The following is a 25,839-nucleotide window of genomic DNA, read 5'->3' as shown; positions in this document are numbered from 1 at the left end:
AATAAGTTCCCAGACGCAAACTTACAACGTGGAAATAAATTGTGTTAACATACTTGTTTACTAACGTACTTCATACATTCGATGCTTCTCGGATAGTTTTATCGACTTTTATTTATCGTTTTGCACTCAAAGGAAGGCGTCTGAATTTTGTCCCTCGGGCTGCTGTTATAGCATCAGTGAACAGCGATGGTTGTCTGCCAAGATCAGTCATTTACATTTGCTGCATTCAGCAGACTTAAACTTATAACTTATAACTCAATACAGTTTGAGGTTAAGAGCCTTGCTCAGAGGCCCACAGTTGGAGGGACTTGAACCGACAGCCTTCTGATTATTAGTCCAGCACCTTAACCGCTGAGCCACCAGTGCGCCATGATTACGTTTACATTTTTTGGCATTTAGCGGACGCCTTTATCCAAAGCCACGTACAGAAGTGTGACAGTGTTCAGTCTGAGCACTTGAGGGTTAAGGGCCTTGCTCAAGGGCCCAACAGCAGCAACCTGACAGTGGTGGGGCTTGAACCAGCAACCTTTTGATTACTAGTCCAGTACCTTAATTGTATTGTGTTTGAGCTTATATGCCATATCCTAGTGGTTAAGGTACTGGACTAGTAACCAGAAGGTCACTGGTTCAAGCCCCACCACTGCCAGGTTGCTGCTGTTGGGCTCTTGAGCAAGGCCCTTAACCCTCAGTTGCTCAGACTGTACACTGTAACTGTACTGTAAGTCGCTTTGGATAAAAGCGTCTGCTAAATGCCGAAAATGTAAATGTATTCTTAATAAGCAATTACACTACGTCGCAAAGCGTATGTATCATTATATACGGATTCTGATTGGCTATACCCAGACAGTGGGTGGAGTTTAAGAGGACTTTGGATTGGTTAACATGACCAGGAGTCTTAAAACGTACATTGGAACGATGAATTCAATATTTTATAATGTAAAAGTAAAGAACGCGTCGCCCTGTATTGTCGTATGAACGCATTATTCAGCGCTTATGGACGTTCTATGAAGCCCTTACGCAAACCGCCTTGGAATGAAGTGTCACCGGATCAGGAACCAGACCAGGCAGCGAGGGAATTACAGTTTTATAAGCTTTAGCTACCACGAGAACGCTGTACATACGAATTCTAACTGAAGCTAAACGTCGAGAACCAGGCATGTGCCGATATTCCACCGTAATATCACGATAATCACAATTTTGTGTACAAAGAAATAAATAAATAAACGAAGCTGCATTATTTTTAGTCCGAGTGATATCTCTGCTTGATTTTGCTAACGTTGTGCGTGTGTTAAATATCGCAATGTATCATGTAACTGATTATCGGTACATGCCTAGCTGAAATGTTCATGTCGTAGCGATCACACTTCACACGATAAATCAGTTTTTTATTATTATTATTATTAATATGAATATTTGCGTTTCTTGTACACAGCTCTCCAGATACAGATTGTACAGAGCATGATGCTTTTTTAAAGACTCAGTTGTAAATATTTTGAACAGCTGTAACTAAATTGTTCGCTGAATATTTTTCTCGTCTTGTAAAATACGTCGATTTTGCCCCCCGGTGGTGTTTTTTTCTCTCCCTGTTGTAAAGTAGGTCTCAACAGTTTTGGAAAAATGAAGCCTTTTGAAGTACAGAGCGACTATAGGGTTTGGTATTTGAGGAACTGAATTTAGGAACATTTACAGAAAAAATAAAATATTTTACACCAGTTTTTGGATTTTGTGTGTTTTTGTTCGTCATGTTTTTTTTGTTGTTTTTTCCTCGTGTTTTCGCAGAGTCTGCTTCAGAGGTTGCCAGATTGGGGCAGTTTCCTCCCACTTTCACACTACATGACTGGATCTATTGCAATCGGTAGTCTTTTAAGTTGTGGTTTTCACACTACACGACTGATCGGTGATGGGGGCACACACTACACGATCAATCACCAGGAGGAATTGGGCCACATGAACAACGATTGGCCTGTTGTTCAGATATGGGCGGAATTAAGCCGGATAGGGACTCTCTCATAACTAGTGCAATTACGACCTCTGCTGGCTGATTGATGGTGCCTGCACAGAGATGAGAAAAGAGTGCTCTCTCTCAGGGTGTGTCTCTCCGTACACAACGCTGAGCTGCACTGCACTCGTCAAAGTGTAAGTGATAAGATGCATACGGCTGCTGCCCACGTGTCGGAGGGGGGCGTGGGTTAGCTTCGTTCTCCTGAATCAGAGCAGGGATCGGCATTGGTGGAGAGGAAGCAAGCCAGGTATTAGCGGAAGCCTTTATGTCAAACGATTTACAGTTATAACTGAATACAGTTCAAGTTATTAAGAGTTAAGGGCCTTGCTTGGGGGCCCAACAGTGGTAACTGGCTGTGGTTGTGCTTGAACCTTAGCCACTGAGCTACCACTGCGCTACCATGCTGCTGCTACTGTGCTAAACATTGAGGTTTAAAAAGTTTTTTAAAAATCTGTTTATTTACCACAGAAAAAGGAAGGAAATTACAATCTTATGCAAAAGTTTACCCCTCATGAAACGAATCCACCTTTTGTTAAAGTAAAGTAGGTTAACAAATGTGAAATGTGGCATAACGGTTGCACGCTGCCACCGGTCAGTTTATTAGGAACACCATACTAATACTGGGTAGAACCCTGTATGCTCTCAGAACAGCCTCGACCTTTTGTGGCATGGTAAACATTCCCTTGGTCGGTGCTGCACACCTCCTTTTCCACCACATACCAAAGATTCAGATCTGGAAACTAGGAGGTACAGTGAGCTCATCACATTCGTGGAAGCAATTGAGACGACTTTAAAGACGGTCACTTTTAGCTGTAAAGGTCACGTGGTGAGAATGTCAGGAGCAGTGTTGCATTCCATTTTTAGAATTCCCAAGATGTTGCCATAAAAATCCCAAGTAAGAAATTGTGAAGATTTATTAAACATATTTTTACAATTATTTACAAAAACAACAATCCTGAGTAAACTGACAAAGAAAAAGCGGGATCATTATCAGTATTAATATTTACAAATTGCAATATTAAAAATATATATTAATGTCTTTCAAATCCAGTGTTGCAATCATCAAACGATGCCTTGAGAACAAAAATTGGAATTAAAATGCACGGATGACGACAGACGTGACGTCATGTTCTCGCCTTCAAGAAAAGTAAAGAAGTAAATGCCAGTAGGTGTACGTAGAAATAGCCAGCGACAACCAAAGGTTATTATTTAGTAGTTGTGTGCTTTGTCATTCTTATTTATGACTGTAGACCATAAAATTGCAGATTTTAATTGCTTGAGTGCAAATAAATAATAAGTTCAACTTTTATAGCGCCTTTCACCAAGCTCAAGGCCGCTGTACAGTAATAGAGAGAGGAAACAAAACAAAAACAAACAGAAGTGTGTGAGGATCGGTTAGAAATATAGGTTCGAGAAGTAGAATGAAAATGTTGTGAGAAGAGATGGGTCTTTAGAGACACCTTAAAAACAGAAAGAGAAGAGATAGAGCGAAGAGTCGAGGCCAGAGAGTTCCAGAGTGTTGGGGCGGCAATGCTGAAGGATCTGCCGCCCATAGTGGACATCCTAAATCTAGGAACAGAGAGCTGATTTGTGTCTGACGACCTTAGTCTGCGTGATGGTGGGCGACGTGTGAGAAGATTAGTAAGATAGGCGGGGGCGAGACCAAGAAGTGCTTTAAAAGTGAGGACCAGAATTTTATATTTAATACGCATGGAAATTGGCAGCCAATGTAGTTTTTCCAGAACAGGGGTGATGTGGTCAGACTTTCGGGTAAATGTCAGGACCCTAGCAGCCGCATTTTGGACTGTATGAAAAGTGGTGCAACAACCCGAGCAGAGCGGTCAAAGATCCAACCTGAGCTGTGCCAGAAGCTTAACTGCTCAAAACACAAACAAATATAGGGACATATAACCAAATGTTGAACATGCTGTCTGTATGTTTTGAAAGATTTTTGGATCACTCCATCACAGAAAAGTTAAAGAAAGTTTAAAAAATACCAAAAATGTCTCTCGTTTTTTAAAGCAACGATTGAGGTTATCAAGTTCCAAGGCTGTTTACAGTCAAAATATCAGGGGTCAAAAGTCAACACGTTCCTCTCTGGGCACTGGCATTGCTCAACATGTGTTAAGAGGGATTTTTAGGCACGTTTTGAGGGGGAAGAGGAATTCAAACCAATCTGGCCACCACGGGGGTGTGAGCATACCTGGTAAGGCAGTGGCTGCTCTTGTTTGTAAACGAAGAGGATTCCGTGTTGCCAGATTGATGTAGAATCCGTACACTTTAAAAGCTTGTTAGCGTCGCAATCCACTTTGAACGTGTTTTATTAAAAAATATCTTACAGTTGATGTGTCCTAAAATATACAAACACGTTCAATATTGTATGGTGATCATAATCGCAGGTACAAACTTTATTAGTACTGTGGACGTGTCCTAAATCACAGTATATTCAACATATATAGCACACACAAACCATCAGTCCAGTGTGGACGTGTCTTAATTCACTAAACAGTCCACTTAATAACATAATCACAGTGGACATGTCCCAAACACACTGTACTTTCTGTCAGAGGTAGTGAATGGAAGCCAGGATCGAACCCAGGTCCACAGGGCTCATGTTAATGTGTAGCACCCACCCTACTGCACTCCCTACATTGGATTAGTTCAGCGACCCTGTTCAGGTTCAGCGACCCTGTTCAGGTTCGCTTTGTACGAGGGCGTGGTGGTGTGTTTTTTCTCCACACATGTGCTCTGTGCAGTCGAAACCTGCCCAATCTGGCAACCCCGAGCACAGCGCAAACTGGATTAAGGAACTGGAGTGACACCATTTTAGTCATGCTTCTGTAAATTCAGCTCCAATACGAGCTGCAACTTTAACTTTCTGTAGAGTTTTTTAGAGTTTAGGTGGAAATAAAGAAGCAGCGAGGTGAGATGGGGAGCACAGCGGCGGATAAAGAGAAGAGCGACTCGTCCAGGGTGAAGAACCTGAAGAAGAAGAGATCACTGCGCCTCCACATGCCTGTGAGTCCTGCTGCCTGGGTTCCATTACTTTTTACTTCCTCCCAGTTCAGTGTGAATCTCTTAATGATCAGATTTATTCATGCAGGAGGGTCTGAACTGCACTGTACTGCACTGGTGCAGAGACACAACCATGCAGTTCTGCTTTAATGTGAACTCAGTTCAGTCTACAGGTCATTCTGAGCCACATAAATCATAAACACTCATTATCAGATCAGGACACCTGATTATAACATCTAATAACAGCTAATAACAGCTTATGACGTGTCATTAAAGTGTAAACTCCTGAGAAAAGACTTTCCTCTCACTCTGAATGTCAGAACAGTTCTGTGGCTGCAGTGATTTGTGCAACTGTTACAGATTTGTTTCTCTGACTGAATTATTGAACCAAACTTCCTCAGTGACAGCAGTTCCAGCTCCTGTGCACAAACACGTCGATAAAGACAAGTGGACTGCACAGAACCTTGACCTTAATCTCATGGAACACCTTTGGGATGAATCGGAACGTGGCTTTCTGGTTCAACGTTGGAGCCTGACTCTAAAAATGCATTTTTTTGACTAGTTCACACAGACACGATCAAACAAGGAGGAAGGACTCTCCTGTTATTGCTGCAAAGTGAGGGGGGCTCAAATGGGATTATCAAGTGTCCACATACTTTTGATCACACATTAATCAGCCACTTTAAACGGCTACTAACACGCTTCTGGAACCAAATGTTTTGGGTTCTACTGGAACCTCAGCACAATACTGTTGACACTATTTTAACAGTAGGTACAGTGTTGTTGGGTTTGGAAAGGTGTGCTGCAGGTTTTATTGCAATACAGTAGGAGTTAAGCCTTGTCGTTGGGGATAGTACAACACCATAGGTGTTTATAAAGCACAGTGGGCGTTCATACAACAATATAAGTGTTAGTTCAAAAGTACTGGTGTTTATAAAGCACTGTAGTTGGTGTTAATAACATACAATGAGTGTTAATGAACGCTGTAGGTGTTTATAAAGCACACTGGGTGTTAATACAACACTATGGGTGTTTATAAAGTGCATTAGGAGTTACTGCAACACAGTAAATGTTGGTTGAGCACTGTAGGTGTTAATACAAAGCAGTGGGTGTTAATACTAGAAAATAAAGGTTGGTTGTTGGTTAAATACTGTAAATGTTATTACAACCTTATAGATCATAGTACTATACTGTGGGTGTTTATACAACAGTACAGGTGTTAGTTCAGTACTACAGGTGTTTTTGAAGCACTAGTTGTAGATAAAGCACAGTTGGTGTTTATACAACACAAGGTGTTAATAACTTAAAGTGAGTGTTAATGAACACTAGGTGTTTATAAAGCACAGGAGGTGTCAATGCAACACTGTAGGTGTTTATAAAGCTCAGTTGGTGTTAGTTCAAAACTACAGGTGTTTGTGAAGCACTATTTGGAGATAAAGCACAGTTGGTGTTAATAATGTACAGTCAGTGTTTATGAACACGATAGGTGTTTATAAAGTGCATTGGGTGTTACTGCAACACAATAAATGTTGGTTGAGCACTGTAGGTGTTGATTTAGCACAGGTGTTAATGAACAGTGTAGGTGTTGATTGAGGACTGTAGGTGTTAGTATGGTACAGCGGGTGTGAATGAACACTGTACGTGTTAATAAAATACTGTAGGTGTTTATACAGCTCAGTGGGTGTTAATAAAAGACTACAGTTGTTAGTACAATACTGTAGGTGTTTATAAAGCACAGTGGGTGTTAATGAACACTGTAGGTGTTAGTACAGCACAAAGGGTGTTAATACAACAATTTGGGTGTTAGCAGAATACTGTAGTTGTTAGTTGACTGTAAGCACTGTAGGTGTTTAGTAGGTGTTAATTTAAGTCTGTAGATGTTGATTCAACACTCGGGGTAAGTGTAATACTGTAAAATGATACTAATAACATCGTAAACACAAGTTCAACTATAACAGGTAATTAAACACTGAGGTGTTGATTTATTCAACACCGTAAAACCACAGACCAAACTATGATCCGCAGCAGGGTAAATACCAAACCCAGTCTGTGTATCAGACCTGAACACCAGACTAATCCCATCCTTCAGGTTCTCTGATCAAACACCGCGTCCGTGTGGAGGTGTTTACACACAGCAGGAGGAGGAAGTGCGGGAAACAGCTGGAGGAGAACCAAAGCAGCTTCACATGACCAGCTGCTGGACCAGGACCAAAATATGTGTGTATGAGAGTGTATCAGTACCTCCAGTCCTGCTCATGTTTTACAGTCTGGCACCGCTGGGTGATCGTCCGGCTCTGTTAGACCAACCAAACCAGCCCTGCGTTCCAGTCCAGCCCTGCGTTCCAGTCCAGATTCTAACCTGCAGCCTCTCAGTGTTTGAGATCTTTAAACCTGACCAGAATCTGGAGCGCCGCACTGGGGGGTTGAATAGTTTTGTTAATACCAGATTTTAGTTTTTAATTGCAGATTGATGTTTATGACTGAATACATTGTGAGCATTTGAGGGTTAAGGGCCTCGCTTAGGGGCCCAACTCGGCAGTAATGGGGCTTGAACCAGCGTCCTTCTGATTACTAGTCCAGTTCCGTTCATTCAAAATCAAGAATCATGACAGGAACGGCCACTAACTGGTCACTAACTCTCTTAGGAACAGGAACGGCCACTAACTGGTCACTAACTCTCTTAGGAACAGGAACGGTCACTAACTGGTCACTAATTCTGTCAGGAACAGTCACTAACTGGTCACTGACTCTCTCAGGAACGGTCACTACTCTCTGAGGAACAGTCACTAACTCTTACAGGAACGGTCACTAACTCTGAGGAACGGTCACTAACTCTCTGAGGAACGGTCACTAACTCTTACAGGAACGGTCACTAACTCTGAGGAACGGTCACTAACTCTTACAGGAACGGTCACTAACTCTGAGGAACGGTCACTAACTCTCTGAGGAACGGTCACACTCTTACAGGAACGGTCACTACTCTCTGAGGAACGTCACTAACTCTGAGGAACGGTCACTACTCTCTGAGGAACGTCACTAACTCTGAGGAACGGTCATTAACTCTTACAGGAACGGTCACTACTCTCTGAGGAACGTCACTAACTCTAAGGAACGGTCATTAACTCTTACAGGAACGGTCACTACTCTCTGAGGAACGTCACTAACTCTGAGGAACGGTCACTACTCTCTGAGGAACGTCACTAACTCTGAGGAACGGTCATTAACTCTTACAGGAACGGTCACTACTCTCTGAGGAACAGTCACTAACTCTCAGAGGAACTCCACTGCAGAAGTGTGACCTCTGCTGACCGGTGGAGGCACACGGGACATGGATTCACACGGTCGTGATTCATGAATGTGAGGTCATCTGTCCATGAGTCCGTGATACCACGTGTCTGGACAGGCTGTACAGTGATTTTGGAAGGTAAACGACCTCATGACATCACAGATTCTCCATCGTGCTTCACAGTGGGTTCCAAACGCACCTCAAGCTCTGTTTTGGTCTCATCTGACCATGGAACGTGGTCCAGCTGAAAGGTCCAGCGAGGTCCGGCAACTGTAGGAGCTTGAGATTGTTCAGATTGTCAGATGTAAACCAAGAACTGTTAAAAACTGGTTTACCATGAATGAAAAGCCGATGGGACACTAACTGGTCACTAACTGTCAGGAACAGGAACGGTAACTCTGTCAGGAACGGTCACTAACTGGTCACTAATTCTGTTCAGGAATGGTCACTATCTGGTTACTAACTCTCTGAGGAACGGTCTATAACTACCATAAACGTTACTAACCCTCTCAGGAACAGGAACGGTCACTAACTGGTCATACTGGTGGTGATCTGATGGTGTGTTCTGTGTTGTTGTTCCTGCAGGATCTGAGTCTGTACACGTCGTCTCTTCTGGATGGTGAAAAGGAGAAACCGGATAAAACTGGAACTCCAAAGGTAACGTCCCGTCTACCTGCTCGGCCGGGGTGGGCGTGGCGGGGCGGGGCGGGGCGTGGCGGGAGATCGTGGGTGTGATTTGTCGTGTTATTAGTCGTTTGTTAGGACGATTATTTACGTGATTGCTTCACGTGCGGTGCTACCAGCCTGGCCGGGCACTCAAGAAACGCAGTCGGCTTGGGGAAGGAGGGTCGGAACGGGTCTCTCCTCACTGCCGTCTGGTGGAGGCGCTGACCTGGAGCGTAGTGTGATCCTCCGTACGTGGTGCAGCTCTCTGTGAGAATCCACCGCTGGCTGGTTGTAAAGAAGTCGGTCTCAGGTTGACGCTGTACACACTTCCCAGTAGCTCCCGCGCTCCTGAACGTACTCGGGTCGGTCCGGATGACGTTCCGTGTTTGGGTGATAAACAGACGTGTTTTCGGAAAAAAACGAATCCGGTCGGAGGCGCGTAACGTGTGCGAAGCGGAAAACACGGGGTCACTGGAGTCAGGAGCCACGCCCACGTGCAAAAGTATTCACACCCCGGGTCTGTAGGTTCACTATATGGCCAAAAGTATGTGGACACCCCCCTTATTATTAAGTTCAAGTGTTTGAGCTACACATTCATTCATTCACCGTCTGTTTTAGCATCGCTTTATCCTGGTCAGGGTCAAGGTGGGTACAGTTCACTGGGCAAAGAGCAGGAAACACCCTGCATAGGTCGCCAGTACATCACAGGAAACACACACACACACACACACTCAGACTCGCACACAGATACACTCATCCAGACACACACAGACACACATAGGTACGCTCACACAGACACGCATATACATCTTTTGACTGCTGGAGGAAACTCATAGACAGATACGCTCACACACACCTGGGAATTGAACCCAGAACCTTCTTTCTGTGAGAAAGAAGGTGTCCCCCCCCCCCCCCCGACAGTGAATCCCGACAGTCCTGGTTTTGGCGAAAAGTCATCCGGTTGAGTTCTGGAGAAGATCAGGTGGAACTGACGTGGACATTCTCGCCCGTGAGCCGTGACCTTTAACCCAGTGGTGGGAGTTCAGAGAGCTCAGAGCTCGTATCGTTGCTTTGCTGTTTTGTTTTTTTTGCAGGTTGTTTTTATTGGCTCGGGTTTTATTTGCCATGCGATTGCGAGGTGGACGCGGCGTCAGTAACGTTTGTGAGGACACAACGTGTGTGTGTGTGTGTGTGTATGTGTGTGTGTTTGGGTTGTGTGTGTGTGTGTGTGTGTGTGTGTGTGTGCGTGCAATTCAGGGAGCTTCGGAGGTTTGAACCTGAGGCTGAGAACTTGAACCAAACCTCTGACTAATTAACATTAAAAATATGTATTTAGATATATCCGATTCTCACTCGCCAAATCCATGCTGGCTGCGGAGAACCTCAGGCTGGTCCACAACCCCGCTGAGACCTTCCCCTTCACACTGTGGTACCTCGACCAGACAGTAGGGGTCGCTGTTGTTGCGGTAACGAGGTGACACCCCCGTCCAGCCCTCCCTCCATCAGACATCCATCAGCTTGTTGCCTGTAGAGCGCCTGAGTGGCATCAGCTGGCAGCATCGGGCACGAGTGTCGCCACTATGAATCTCAATGAATCACTTTCCCAAAAGAGTCGATTCCCTATTGGGTAGAGAAAATAAAGAGTCGACTCACTACATTTGATTCACGATTCAGTGATACTAGTGTGGTACTAATGCTTATCGTAAATCGTTGAGACTAATGGTCTGCCTGAAACCCTATACAGTGTATCACAAAAGTGAGTACACCCCTCACATTTCTGCAGATATTTAAGTATATCTTTTCATGGGACAACACTGACAAAATGACACTTTAACACAATGAAAAGTAGTCTGTGTGCAGCTTATATAACAGTGTAAATTTATTCTTCCCTCAAAATAACTCGATATACAGCCATTAATGTCTAAACCACCGGCAACAAAAGTGAGTACACCCCTTAGTGAAAGTTCCTGAAGTATCAATATTTTGTGTGGCCACCATTATTTCCCAGAACTGCCTTAACTCTCCTGGGCATGGAGTTTACCAGAGCTTCACAGGTTGCCACTGGAATGCTTTTCCACTCCTCCATGACGACATCACGGAGCTGGCGGATATTCGAGACTTTGCGCTCCTCCACCTTCCGCTTGAGGATGCCCCAAAGATGTTCTACTGGGTTTAGGTCTGGAGACATGCTTGGCCAGTCCATCACCTTTACCCTCAGCCTCTTCAATAAAGCAGTGGTCGTCTTAGAGGTGTGTTTGGGGTCATTATCATGCTGGAACACTGCCCTGCGACCCAGTTTCCGGAGGGAGGGGATCATGCTCTGCTTCAGTATTTCACAGTACATATTGGAGTTCATGTGTCCCTCAATGAAATGTAACTCCCCAACACCTGCTGCACTCATGCAGCCCCAGACCATGGCGTTCCCACCACCATGCTTGACTGTAGGCATGACACACTTATCTTTGTACTCCTCACCTAATTGCCGCCACACATGCTTGAGACCATCTGAACCAAACAAATTAATCTTGGTCTCATCAGACCATAGGACATGGTTCCAGTAACCCATGTCCTTTGTTGACATGTCTTCAGCAAACTGTTTGCGGGCTTTCTTGTGTAGAGATTTCAGAAGAGGCTTCCTTCTGGGGTGACAGCCATGCAGACCAATTTGATGTAGTGTGCAGCTTATGGTCTGAGCACTGACAGGCTGACCCCCCACCTTTTCAATCTCCGCAGCAATGCTGACAGCACTCCTGCGCCTATCTTTCAAAGACAGCAGTTGGATGTGATGCTGAGCACGTGCACTCAGCTTCTTTGGACGACCAACGCGAGGTCTGTTCTGAGTGGACCCTGCTCTTTTAAAACGCTGGATGATCTTGGCTACTGTGCTGCAGCTCAGTTTCAGGGTGTTGGCAATCTTCTTGTAGCCTTGGCCATCTTCATGTAGCGCCACAATTCGTCTTTTAAGATCCTCAGAGAGTTCTTTGCCATGAGGTGCCATGTTGGAACTTTCAGTGACCAGTATGAGAGAGTGTGAGAGCTGTACTACTAAATTGAACACACCTGCTTCCTATGCACACCTGAGACCTAGTAACACTTACGAGTCACATGACATTTTGGAGGGAAAATGACAAGCAGTGCTCAATTTGGACATTTAGGGGTGTAGTCTCTTAGGGGTGTACTCACTTTTGTTGCCGATGGTTTAGACATTAATGGCTGTATATTGAGTTATTTTGAAGGAAGAATAAATTTACACTGTTATATAAGCTGCACACAGACTACTTTTCATTGTGTCAAAATGTCATTTTGTCAGTGTTGTCCCATGAAAAGATATACTTAAATATCTGCAGAAATGTGAGGGGTGTACTCACTTTTGTGATACACTGTACATCTATAAAATATTATATAACTGACTGTATATACCTGCTCGCAGTGGGTGTGGCTACAAACACCTGGATCCCGGTTGAGAAACATAATTCGCTCCGTTTTCGCTTCTTTCTTTATTATTTTAGGGGGACGAGGCGTTCTCCTCCAGCCCCACTAAAGGGTCCCCGCTGAGATCCTCTCTGCCCCGGCCCTCCAGCCCCATATCGGCCCCCGTACGTCCTCGGAGCGGGACCGGTCCTTCCAAAAGCATCTTCCCCTACCAGACGTCGTACCAAGACTCTCCTCCGAAATCACCTCACCGCCTCAACCTCAGCGGCATCTTCCGCTCGCCGTCCAACCCGGCCGGCATCAAGATCTTCTCCAGGTCCCGCAAAGGTAAGAGGGCGCGGCCCTCCCAGAACCTAAAAATAAATCCGATATTTTTTGTAAGTGATTGTGCAGAACTGAATCAAACGGTAAGTAAATTACATTTGAGACATTTGAGCAAATCAGTGAATACAATTCAAGCAATTGAGGGTTAGGGGCCTTGCTCAGGGGCCCAACAGTGGCAACTTGGCGATGGTGGGGCTTGAACCAGCAACCTCATGACTACTAGTTCATCACCTTAACCGCTGACCTACCACTATCCACATTGTTGACGTTTTTGTTGCAGTGTGACTCGGTTATGGACTCGTGTCCTGCTGCCTTGCCAAATATGGCCATCAGATGGGGCATGGAGGCGCAGATGATAGACGTGTTGGTTCCTTCAAACTGACAGTCACCTGTTGTTGCCTTGTTGAGCGTTAATCCGCTCCAGGTGGACGTGCTTCTGTCTATCACGGCCTCTTCCTCACAGAATTGCCGGCTCCTCTGTTGGCAGCCTGCTTCCTCGTGGTACCTTCTCCGTAGCGTTAATCCGATTACATTTTAGCGTATGAGATCCGGTTAGCGTATCTGAGACCCCGGTCGGCGCGCTGAGGTTCGGGAACTTCCTGTGAGCGCGTATTGTGCCGCGTCAGCCTTTCGAAACCCTCGACAGGAAGTGCACAGATCACTCGCGGTTTGGACGATTTCCATTGTTTACTGGCTCGAACTGTGCTGAGTGTGAACTTAACGTTCAGTGGCGACTTGGCGGTTCCCCCTTTTTTTAGGAGGGTCGGGGTTCGAAAAATGTGGACGCCTGAGCACGAGCTGGTCGGACAAACGCAGATACAGAAATCATTATTAAAAAAATATAGATTACATCAAATAGAAGCAAATTTGTAGCTCAGTGGTTAAGGTACTGGTTTCAGAAGGTTGCTGGTTCAAGCCTCAGCACCGCCAAGTTGGCACTGTTGGGCCCCTAAACAAGGCCCTCAATTGCTCTAACTGTATTAAATCATAATTGTAAGTCGATAAAAATGTGGCTGGTACACGGCGCTCCTGGGGCCGACAAGGTCAGGGGCCGTGGCTCAAGGGCCCAACAGTGGCGTCTCATCTCTGACTCGCCTCATATTTATACCCCAGTCTGGAAACACTCGACACAGGAATGAAGAAGCGTACTACAGACTCGGCTGATTAAGCACAAGGACACTTTTACTGTGTGTGTGTGTGTGTGTGTGTGTTTGGGTTGTGTGTGTGTGTAAGGCATGAAGGACATGGGTTTGATTCTCAAGCTGGGTGTCCAGGGTTCGTTCTGTCTGGACAATCGAAGCTACTAGAAACTGACCCGTGATGAACCGGCGACCTGTCTGGGGTTGTTCCTGCATTTTGTCTGATAAATCAGACCCACTGGGACACTGACCAGAATGGGGTGGTGGTTTTCACAGCTCTGCTCAAGGTCTCACAGTGTGTGAGAGAAGTTTGCTTAGACTAACATTTATCTGTCTGATACACACACACACGCATACACACACACACACACACACACACACAACCCAAACACACACACATACACACACAACCCAAACACACATACACACTCACACACATATGCGTGTGTGTGTGTTTGTGTGTGAGTGAGTGTGTGTGTGTGTGTGTGTGTGTGTGTGTGTGTGTGTGTGTGTGGCTGGACCGGATCTTTTCCCTCCAAACTCCGGGATCTGAACCTGACCCGGTCGCTGGGTTTTAGGTTGGACGTTTTTTGTTCCTCCTTCAGTACCTTGGTGCCATTTTTCACGCTGCACTAACAGTTAGCATGAGGCTGCGTGATACGCACTTCACTAGCACACGCTAGCATCCGGAGAGAAGAAAAAATATACGCCTCCATTATTAGGACTGAGGGGTACAGAGGGGTACATCTAGTTTTGTTCTTGCCCTGTATCTAGTGTTTCTGGGTAGTCCTGGACCCACCACACCCCTGACCAGGTGTAGAAGTGAAGGATTTATTTTTTGTGCAGCCTGTGTGGTTTTGAACACTAGGTGGTGCTGTGTCTCCAACCTACAGTTATAAACACTGAGACCAAAAATAAGTGGACACTGTTTGGTTCTTGAAGAAATGTAGAGCAGCTAATCCACCTTCTGCATGCTCATGTGTGTGTGTGTTGTAGCTTCTGGACCCACGTCTCCGCCCGGTACCCTGACTCCGGCCTCCGGTGCTCCGGTTTTCTCTCCGGATGAACGACGCCTCCGCTCGCTGTCCTCTCCTCCTGATACGGGCCTTCAGCGCTTCAGCGTGACATCACCAAACTCCGCCCCCGGCACCACCGCGGCTTTGTTTAGCCCCGCCCCCTCCAGCTACAGCCCGCCGTCCTACCTGGTACAGCGGCGTTCGGTTAGGACTCTGGGAACTTCTTCATGATCATTTATTATTTTGTTTTTCTTTGATCTTATTAACATTTAGTATTTAGTTTTTAATTAGAGGGACTTTTATAATCTTTACATTTTACTCTCATCTTTTCTTTTTTTAGTTATTTAGCTTTCCTCAAGTTTCCCATATTTTATTTATTTTTATTTTTCCTCTTCTTTTTTGTTATTTATTTCTTTATTTATTCATTTTTTATTTTTATCTTCCTATTTATAATTTTTTTTTTATTTTAATTTATTTTTCTCTTCAATTTCTGTTTATTTCTTTTTTGGTTTTTTTTCTATTTCTTTTTTTATTTACTTTTAATTCTTTTTTCCTCTTTTTCTTTTAATTTTTTATCTTTATTCTTTTTCTTTATATTTTTTTATTTCTTTTTTTATTTTATCCTTACTGTTTATTTCTTTTTAATTTCTTTTTCTTTTTTATTTCTTTTTTTTTTTTTTTTTTTTTTCTATTTCTTTTTTCTTATTTACTTTTCTTTTCTTTTTTAAAATTTTATTTCTTTTTTATTTTTTTATTTCTTTTTTTTTTTTTTATTGTACTTCTGTTTTCTTTTTGGGTTTTGTTTTCACCCTTGTTTTTCTTTATCTGACTGCTTTTACATTTTTCTTACACTCTTTCATGTTTGTTTTTCTTTATTTTTTATCTACATCTTTTCTTTTAATGTTTGATGTTTTTATTTAAATATAATAATAATAATAATAATAATAATAATAATGAGCAGAAACGGGGCTGAAGATGCTCAGGTCTGAATCAGTAGATGTTCTCCTTACCTCTCGTGGTTCCTCTTTGCAGAACGTCGGTGGTTCCTCTGAAACTCTGCTGGAGAAGCTTCACCTCGATGATGATGGTGAGAGTCCGGACCTCCGATCTGCACCAGAACCTTTTTAACCAGAAAACTTGTGAAGAAGAGACGTTTACAGCTGTAAAGGGGTTCCGTGGTTTTGACCAGGATGTCTAACGTGTTCACGGTTCAGTGTCCACATACTTTTGGCTCTGTTGCGCTCGTGTTGTGACGTTCTGGTTGTTTTTGTGCTTTCAGAGCTGGGCAGCACCGTTTACACTCGCTTCATGAGATCACACCGCTGCTACGACCTGATCCCCACCAGCTCCAAACTCGTGGTGTTCGACACCGCGCTGCAGGTGGGAACTCCAGCTGATCTGTGGATGATGGGGCCCCGCCTGGGCCCCTGTGGGCCTCGTTTCTGAATATTTACCATTATATAATATAAAATATTAGTTATTTATTTATGATTTATTTAATACCATTGGTGCTGAGAGGAGGAGGAGTAACACTGCTGATCTGTGCTGCAGGTGAAGAAAGCATTTTTCGCTTTGGTGGCTAACGGGGTACGAGCTGCACCCCTGTGGGAATCCAAAACTCAGAGCTTCGTGGGTGAGAACACACACACACACACACACACACACACACACACACACATGCAAGGACAAAAGTAAGTAGACACCCCTCCTAATTATTGAGTGTGTTCCGCTCAAAGTCCTGACCTGAACACTGTAGGACGAGTTGGAATGTAGACTGTGAGCCAGGCCTCTTCCGACTGAGCGGGTGCTTACACAAAGCCTTCCCACAAGAGTAGAGGCTGTTATTGCTGCAAAATATACAGTGGGATGGACAAGCTGGTGTTCAGGTGAAACACAATGTGCAGTTTGAACATCATGAGCATCGTAAGTGTGGAGTCAGTGGGTAACTCTTCCGCGAAGCATTTCAGTAGAATTTAGAACATGACTGATGGGATTCACTTGCATTCGGACGCAAAAGCATTGCTGGCTTGACATGTGGTTGAGGTCAAGAAGGATTAGACCTCCTCCACCGTACTTAACAGCACTAGGGTTCTCCTGACGTCTGTAACGTCAACATTTGTTCGCCTGACGTCCAGATTCCTTTTTTCCCCACTCGGGAGTCCTGTAGTGTTGTGCTTTACACCATGATTTCTACTCTTAGAAGGGGTGTCTACATATTTTTGAGCGAGCAGGTGGTGAGCGATGTTTAAATGGATTTGTTTCTCTGTACGTCTGCTGTAGGGATGCTGACCATCACCGACTTCATCCGGATCCTGCACAGATACTACAGGTCCCCTCTAGTAGGTCAAAAGATTACATACACACATCTGGAGGGTGAGGGATCTATTAGATGTGAATCTGATGGTGTGTGTGAGGGTGAGGGATCTATTAGATGTGGATCTGATGGTGCGTGTGAGGGTGAGGGATCTATTAGATGTGGATCTGATGGTGCGTGTGAGGGTGAGGGATCTATTAGATGTGGATCTGATGGTGAGGGTGAGGGATCTATTAGATGTGGTTCTGATGGTGAGGGTGAGGGATCTATTAGATGTGGATCTGATGGTGCGTGTGAGGGTGAGGGATCTATTAGATGTGAATCTGATGGTGCGTGTGAGGGTGAGGGATTTATTAGATGTGGATCTGATGGTGCGTGTGAGGGTGAGGGATCTATTAGATGTTGATCTGATGGTGCGTGTGAGGGTGAGGGATCTATTAGATGTGGATCTGATGGTGTGTGTGAGGGTGAGGGATCTATTAGATGTGAATCTGATGGTGCGTGTGAGGGTGAGGGATCTATTAGATGTGGATCTGATGGTGCGTGTGAGGGTGAGGGATCTATTAGATGTGGATCTGATGGTGCATGTGAGGGTGAGGGATCTATTAGATGTGGATCTGATGGTGCGTGTGAGGGTGAGGGATCTATTAGATATGGATCTGATGGTGCGTGTGAGGGTGAGGGATCTATTAGATGTCTGTGATGTTCTCACAGGTGCAGATCTATGAGCTGGAGGAGCACAAGATTGAAACGTGGCGAGGTTCGTATTAATTTTTAGTATTAATAATTAACTTATATAAATAAATAGTTTATATATATATATAGATAGATAGATAGATAGATAGATAGATAGATAGATAGATCTATATTTATATATATTTTCTTCCTTTAACAGAGCTGTACCTGCAGGAGACCTTCAGGCCGCTGGTGAACATTTCACCTGATGCCAGGTGATCACCTGCTTCTTCCTTTGTTCACTCATTTTATCCTGGTCAGGGTCGCAGGGGGTCCAGTTCCACCAGGAAACCACCCCCTTAAGACACGTAGCCGATCGTGTCTGTGTAGAACGTCAGTTAGAACTACAACAGCTCCTCTGAGAAGCTTCTCACAAGACTTTGGAGTGCGTCTGTAGGAATTTGTGCCCGCATTTGTACGTATATGGCTTAGTGCACAGGAAAGGACCTTCCCTAAACTGTTGCTGCAAAGTTGGAATCATGTGATTTCCTTTATATGATTGATTTATTACACCTATGAGCGACTGTTGTGGCTGAAACTCAAATAAATTTGCTCATATAGTTTAGGTTGCTGATTCAAGTCTAATGTTGGGCCCTTGAGCGAGGCCCCTAACCCCTGAGCCATGCATGAATGTGTGTGTTTGTTCTTCCAGCATATTCGACGCCGTTTACTCGCTGATCAGAAATAAGATCCACCGGCTGCCCGTGATCGACCCGGTCTCAGGAAACGTCCTGTACATCCTCACGCACAAGAGGATCCTCAAGTTCCTCCAGCTCAACGTAAGATTTAGTCATGTCCAGTGCCCACTCACAGAGGGAACGTCTGGCTCACCGAACTCTCCTGATCTCCGACAGGTCTCTCAGATGCCCAAACCGGCCTTCATGGAGCAGACGCTGGCCGAGCTGGGCGTCGGCACGTACGCCAACATCGCCCACATCCGGCCCGACACGCCCATCAGCGGAGCGCTGAGTGTGTTCGTGGAGAGGAGGGTGTCGGCCCTGCCCGTCGTGGATCATTCAGGTACAAGTCGGCTGACCATAACCCCGTGTCTCACAGCAATCATTCCGATTCATCCCAAAGACAATACATTTGACAGTGTTTAGGACGGGTGTCCACATACTTTTGATCGAGCACTACATACATATATTTATTATGATTATATATACAGTGTATCACAAAAGTGAGTACACCCCTCACATTTCTGCAAATATTTCATTATATCTTTTCATGGGACAACACTATAGACATGAAACTTGGATATAACTTAGAGTAGTCAGTGTACAACTTGTATAGCAGTGTAGATTTACTGTCTTCTGAAAATAACTCAACACACAGCCATTAATGTCTAAATAGCTGCAACATAAGTGAGTACACCCCACAGTGAACATGTCCAAATTGTGGCCAAATGTGTCGTTGTCCCTCCCTGGTGTCATGTGTCAAGGTCCCAGGTGTAAATGGGGAGCAGGGCTGTTAAATTTGGTGTTTTGGGTACAATTCTCTCATACTGGCCACTGGATATTCAACATGGCACCTCATGGCAAAGAACTCTCTGAGGATGTGAGAAATAGAATTGTTGCTCTCCACAAAGATGGCCTGGGCTATAAGAAGATTGCTAACACCCTGAAACTGAGCTACAGCATGGTGGCCAAGGTCATACAGCGGTTTTCCAGGACAGGTTCCACTCGGAACAGGCTTCGCCAGGGTCGACCAAAGAAGTTGAGTCCACGTGTTTGGCGTCATATCCAGAGGTTGGCTTTAAAAAATAGACACATGAGTGCTGCCAGCATTGCTGCAGAGGTTGAAGACGTGGGAGGTCAGCCTGTCAGTGCTCAGACCATACGCCGCACACTGCATCAACTCGGTCTGCATGGTCGTCATCCCAGAAGGAAGCTGACGCACAAGAAAGCCAGCAAACAGTTTGCTGAAAACAAGCAGTCCAAGAACATGGATTACTGGAATGCCCTGTGGTCTGACGAGACCAAGATAAACTTGTTTGGCTCAGATGGTGTCCAGCATGTGTGGCGGCGCCCTGGTGAGAAGTACCAAGACAACTGTATCTTGCCTACAGTCAAGCATGGTGGTGGTAGCATCATGGTCTTGGGCTGCATGAGTGTTGCTGGCACTGGGGAGCTGCAGTTCATTGAGGGAAACATGAATTCCAACATGTACTGTGACATTCTGAAACAGAGCATGATCCCCTCCCTTCGAAAACTGGGCCTCATGGCAGTTTTCCAACAGGATAACGACCCCAAACACAACCTCCAAGATGACAACTGCCTTGCTGAGGAAGCTGAAGGTAAAGGTGATGGACTAAACCCAATTGAGCACCTGTGGCGCATCCTCAAGTGGAAGGTGGAGGAGTTCAAGGTGTCTAACATCCACCAGCTCCGTGATGTCATCATGGAGGAGTGGAAGAGGATTCCAGTAGCAACCTGTGCAGCTCTGGTGAATTCCATGCCCAGGAGGGTTAAGGCAGTGCTGGATAATAATGGTGGTCACACAAAATATTGACACTTTGGGCACAATTTGGACATGTTCACTGTGGGGTGTACTCACTTATGTTGCAGCTATTTAGACATTAATGACTGTGTGTTGAGTTATTTTCAGAAGACAGTAAATCTACACTGCTATACAAGTTGTACACTGACTACTCTAAGTTATATCCAAGTTTCATGTCTATAGTGTTGTCCCATGAAAAGATATAATAAAATATTTGCAGAAATGTGAGGGGTGTACTCACTTTTGTGATACACTGTAATAATATACATAGTGCGTTTGAGTGGCGCACAACCTCTGGAATTAGGGGTTCGAATCACCAACAGTGCTATTGCCCGGCCAGGTGTCTACACACAGATATATGTGGCTGTGTTTGTAGTGTTCCAGGTTACGTGTTTAATATGGGTGTAACAATAGGTGTAACAATGGGTGTAACGTGCGTGTAACATGGGTGTAATATGGATGTAATGTGGGTGTAACAATGGGTGTAATATGGGTGTAACATGAGTGTAACGTAGGTGTAACATGAGTGTAACATTTTTATTATGGATGTAACATTGGAGTAATGTGGGTATAACAATGGGTGTAACAATAAGTGTAACATGGGTGTAACATGTTTAATATGGGTGTAACATGGGTGTAACATGGTGTAACATGTTTAATATGGGTGTAATGTGGGTGTAACATGTTTAATATGGGTGTAATCTGGGTGTAACATGTTTAATATGGGTGTAATGTGGGTGTAACATGTTTAATATGGGTGTAATATGGGTGTAACATGTTTAATATGGGTGTAACATGGGTGTAACATGTTTAATATGGGTGTAATGTGGGTGTAGCATGTTTAATATGGGTGTAATATGGGTGTAACATGTTTAATATGGGTGTAACATGGGTGTAACATGTTTAATATGGGTGTAATGTGGGTGTAACATGTTTAATATGGGTGTAATATGGGTGTAACATGTTTAATATGGGTGTAACATGGGTGTAACATGTTTAATATGGGTGTAACGTGGGTGTAACGTGGGTGTAACATGTTTAATATGGGTGTAACATGGGTGTAACATGTTTAATATGGGTGTAACATGGGTGTAACATGTTTAATATGGGTGTAACATGGGTGTAACATGTTTAATATGGGTGTAACATGTTTAATATGGGTGTAACATGGGTGTAACATGTTTAATATGGGTGTAACATGGGTGTAACATGTTTAATATGGGTGTAACATGGGTGTAACATGTTTAAATGGATGTAACATTGGTGTAAAGTGGGTGTAACAATGGTGTAACATGTTTAATATGGGTGTAATGTGGGTGTAACATGTTTAATATGGGTGTAATGTGGGTGTAACATGTTTAATATGGGTGTAATGTGGGTGTAACATGTTTAATATGGGTGTAATGTGGGTGTAACATATTTAATATAGGTGTAAAGTGGGTGTAACATGAGTGTAACGTAGGTGTAACATGAGTGTAACATTTTTAATATGGATGTAACATTGGTGTAAAGTGGGTGTAACGTTTAATATGGGTGTAACATGGGTGTAACATTTTTAATATGCGTGTAACATGGGTGTAAAGTGGGTGTAACAATGGTGTAACGTTTAATATGGGTGTAATGTGGGTGTAACATTTTTAATATGGATGTAACATTGGTGTAAAGTGGGTGTAACAATGGTGTAACATGTTTAATATGGGTGTAATGTGGGTGTAACATGTTTAATATGGGTGTAACATGGGTGTAACATGTTTAATATGGGTGTAACATGTTTAATATGGGTGTAACGTGGGTGTAACATGTTTAATATGGGTGTAACATTGGTGTAACATGTTTAATATGGGTGTAACGTGGGTGTAACATGTTTAATATGGGTGTAACATGGGTGTAACATGTTTAATATGGGTGTAATGTGGGTGTAACATGTTTAATATGGGTGTAACATGGGTGTAATATGTTTAATATGGGTGTAACGTGGGTGTAACATGTTTAATATGGGTGTAACGTGGGCGTAACATGTTTAATATGGGTGTAACGTGGGTGTAACATTGGTCTATTGTGTGAATATCCACAAATATTGTGTGAAATTCTTATTTTAAATTGATTTTAATTTGATTGTTGTGCTTCAGTGTTGTTAGACGGTCGTAGTGTGACTTTGACGTTTGTTATTTTTCCTCCACACAGGAAAAGTCGTGGATATTTATTCCAAATTTGACGTCATAGTAAGTTCTTTACTTTATTCCTCCTGAAGTTTTTTTTTTTTTGTGTCACCTGATGCATTTGTTGAAAAGTTGGAGTCGCAGGACGAGCTGAAAGCAGCAGGAGCAGCAGTTACACAGAGAACCATCATCTGAACTCATTAGCTTAAAACATGCAGCACAGAGAACCGAGAATGCAAAACTCACAGCGAAGTACAGTGGTGGGAGCATCATGATAACTTCTGCTTTTACGAGTGTGTGTGTGTGTGTGTGTGTGTAGAATCTGGCATCAGAGAAGACCTACAATAATCTGGAGGTGACGGTGACCGAGGCGCTGAGACACCGCTCGCAGTATTTCGAGGGGGTGATGAAGTGTAAACGACACGAGACGCTGGAGACCATCGTGGAGCGCATCGCTAAAGCCGAGGTCAGGACAGTTTCAAACTACACGCTCAAAAGTATGTGGACACCTGACCTAAAGCTTGCTGGACACCTCATTACAAAACTAGAAAGATTTTGGAGTGTTTGTGGGGAATTTGTGCCCATCTAGAGCGTTTGTGAGATAAAAAAAAAAAAAAACGTGGCTCACAGTCAGCATTCCGATTCGTCCCCAAGCTGCTCGCTGGGTCCAGGAACTGGACTCTGTGCTTTGTGGTCAGTGGTGGGTTGAAGCACCCGGAATCGTTCAATAACAGGGGTGTCCACATACATCTGGTCATGTAGTGTACGTAGAACAGTAGTCTCTCACCAAGGTCTGAAAGGACAGAGAGGAAATTTACCTTTAAGTAAAAGGAACATCTAAAAGAACTGAGGGTTCCTCAGAGGTACCTCAGGGCTCAGTTAAGTAGAGAAAATCCAGCCACACTGCCTAGGTCAGAGGAGTCCCGGACAGGTCTAGAACCAAATGTGTTCTGTGCTAGATGTTCTCTGATCTTTTCTGATGTTCTCTGATCTTTTCTGATGTTCTCCGATCTTCTCTGAGCTTCTTTGATGTTCTTTCTGATGTTCTTTGATGTTCTCTGACGTCCTGTGATCTTCTGTGTTGTTTTGTGATGTTGTCTGGTGTTCTCTCTGACGTTCTCTGATGTTCTGTGATGTTGTCTGGTGTTCTCTCTGACGTTCTCTGATGTTCTGTGATGTTGTCTGGTGTTCTCTCTGACGTTCTGAAATGTTCTCTGATATCTGATGTTCTGTGATGTTCTCTGATCTTCTTTGATCTTCTCTGATGTTCTCTGTGGGGTGCAGGTCCACAGGTTGGTGGTGGTGGACGGGAACGACTGTATCGAGGGAATCGTCTCGCTGTCGGACATCCTCCAGGCTCTGGTCCTCGCTCCTGCAGGTACGAAGCCTCCTCAGATCCCAGCTAAACACCGCCGAGACTCGAACCCTGACCACCTGAATACCTCCAGCCTTTTTTAACTCGTGTTGATTGATTTCTCAGGGATCTCCAGGAGGGAGGAGAAGCTGGAACGGCCATCCATGACCACCACGTAGTGAAGGTCAGCACACCGCTCTGAGTGCTCAGGGTGAAGGACGTTACTCCGGGACTGAACGCTGCTCTGATTTACGGACCGGGTCGCCGCTCAGAACCTAATCAGGCGCTTCTGGGGTCCGACTTTATTATAACAGTTTTCGGACGTGACCACAGCGCCCCCCGGTGGAGAAACTGTTTCAGCTTGACAGAATCCTCACCTGTGCTGTGTAAACAACGTCTGCTTGCCACGACCATGAATGTAATCAATCCTGATCAGGGTCTTTTTTTCTAATCCCGACTTCCTCCGATCATGTCTGTGTGTAGGCGCCCGACCGGCCGGTGGGTGTTAGACACACGGGTTTGCGCTGATATCCCTCAGAAACAGCTCAGAGAGAACCGAATCAAACAGTAAGCCTATTTCTGAACCATAAAACAACAGCCAATCGTATCCTGTCGCGTACTTCTATGTATGGCTGTTGAGCAGAGGTAATATGTGCGCTAACACTATAGCCAAAAGTATGTGGACACCCTCCTAATGACCACGTTCCTAGAAGGAATAAAGCCGTGTCCATAACTGACCAACGTTAGGGTGAATCGGAACACCCTAAGATGACGTGAGGCTGCCACCTAGAGGAGGGGGGCGAGGGTTCTAAACTTCATATTAGTGCTCGTGGTTTTGGAACGGGGTGTCCACATACTTTTGGTAACACGGCTGCCAATCGTCTTCACCGACCAATCGATGAGCTCCGAGCGATCTGTTCCAAAATAAAGTGAAAGGAACATCTGAGAGAACTGAGGGAACTGGATATGTAGGAGGATACCTCAGAGGTGGAGAAAATCCAGCCACACTGCCTAGGTCAGGACAGTTCTCTAAACTTCAAGGAATTCCAGCGGTTCTCTAAGATGTTCTGTTATAGACGGTTTTTCTGGTCACACGTATTTTGATGGGGGGTCTGCAGCACTGGAGGGGAGATATGGACCAGGGGAATTGGATATGACTAAATTAGGGAGAAAAAGGGGGGGAAATCCGGCCGAATCCACCTGACTCGTTTAAATTTTGCCTGGACACTGTGTGATTGTTTTGCGATTGTGACGTTGTGGGCAGTGGTATTCAGAAGGTCGCTGGTTCAAGCCCCACGCCTGCCAGGTTCCCACTGTTGGGCCCTTGAGCAAGGCCCTTGACCCTCGATTGCTTGCAGTGTATACAGTCATGACTGTAAGTTGCTTTGAATGAGAATGTAAATGTGATTCTGATGTGATTATTTTTCTTTATTTCCGATCGAGCTCTGGTTACGTTGTGGAATCGGAATCTAGACAGTGTTTGTGTGTGTTGATCTGAATCCAGACCGGTGGACGATTGAATGTGAACAGAACGGTTGTTCTATAGTTAATTCTATTTGTAATTTTACTCTGATTTGGGATGAGAATCAGGAAGCTGCTCTTTATGTTCCGGCGGGGCGACACTAATGTTCCTAAAGTTATTTTTCTACCATGTTTGACTTTAAATAAACAAACGTTTTCCTCACATCTGTGTGTGTGTGAGCTGGTTGTTTAACGCGTCTCAGCGCTGTAAAACTCACCACTTCATCGTGTTCTGTGACAGGACGAGGAAGGAAGGAAAGAAGAAACCACACCACTCAGTTTAGTTCAGTGAGTAATCATGTGATAATGTGACAGACGGAGAGAGGAAATTTCACTAAGTAACCTGGCCGGGCGTGTCTGAGGGAGGAGGGTCGGGC

The 25,839-nt window shown here is 44.4% G+C and overlaps 1 protein-coding gene across 3 annotated transcripts; it reads left to right on the top strand.

Annotated features, from left to right (window-relative positions):
* Positions 1-4,777: 4,777 nt before the first annotated feature.
* On the top strand, positions 4,778-25,625 carry prkag2b (protein kinase, AMP-activated, gamma 2 non-catalytic subunit b). Of its 3 annotated transcripts, XM_062993750.1 has the most exons (16): positions 4,779-5,020; positions 8,889-8,960; positions 12,479-12,728; positions 14,861-15,084; positions 15,913-15,967; positions 16,160-16,260; positions 16,432-16,513; positions 17,161-17,219; positions 17,909-17,954; positions 18,090-18,144; positions 18,582-18,708; positions 18,784-18,949; positions 22,613-22,650; positions 22,907-23,053; positions 23,872-23,965; positions 24,068-25,625. In XM_062993750.1, exons 1-16 carry the CDS (start codon positions 4,931-4,933, stop codon positions 24,118-24,120), a joined length of 1,659 nt encoding a protein of 552 aa, XP_062849820.1. In that variant the 5' UTR covers positions 4,779-4,930; the 3' UTR covers positions 24,121-25,625. The 3 variants fall into 3 exon arrangements, with proteins under 3 accessions (XP_062849819.1, XP_062849818.1, XP_062849820.1); XM_062993749.1 differs by having other exon boundaries at positions 4,778-5,020; positions 14,861-15,069; positions 18,582-18,949; XM_062993748.1 differs by having other exon boundaries at positions 4,778-5,020; positions 18,582-18,949.
* Positions 25,626-25,839: the final 214 nt, after the last annotated feature.

The sequence above is a fragment of the Trichomycterus rosablanca genome, chromosome 4 (assembly GCF_030014385.1).
Source record: "Trichomycterus rosablanca isolate fTriRos1 chromosome 4, fTriRos1.hap1, whole genome shotgun sequence".
Lineage (NCBI taxonomy): Eukaryota > Metazoa > Chordata > Actinopteri > Siluriformes > Trichomycteridae > Trichomycterus > Trichomycterus rosablanca.
Note: the sequence above shows the minus strand (reverse complement) of the source record. Positions and strands in the feature narration are given on the sequence as shown.

Excerpts from the sequence above, each read along its gene's own strand:
- prkag2b (XM_062993748.1), top strand. The coding sequence starts at position 4,931 with ATGGGGAGCACAGCGGCGGATAAAGAGAAGAGCGACTCGTCCAGGGTG. Across the intron at positions 16,514-17,160 it reads CAAAACTCAGAGCTTCGTGG|GGATGCTGACCATCACCGAC; the intron begins GTGAGAACACAC and ends CGTCTGCTGTAG. Across the intron at positions 22,651-22,906 it reads ATTCCAAATTTGACGTCATA|AATCTGGCATCAGAGAAGAC; the intron begins GTAAGTTCTTTA and ends GTGTGTGTGTAG.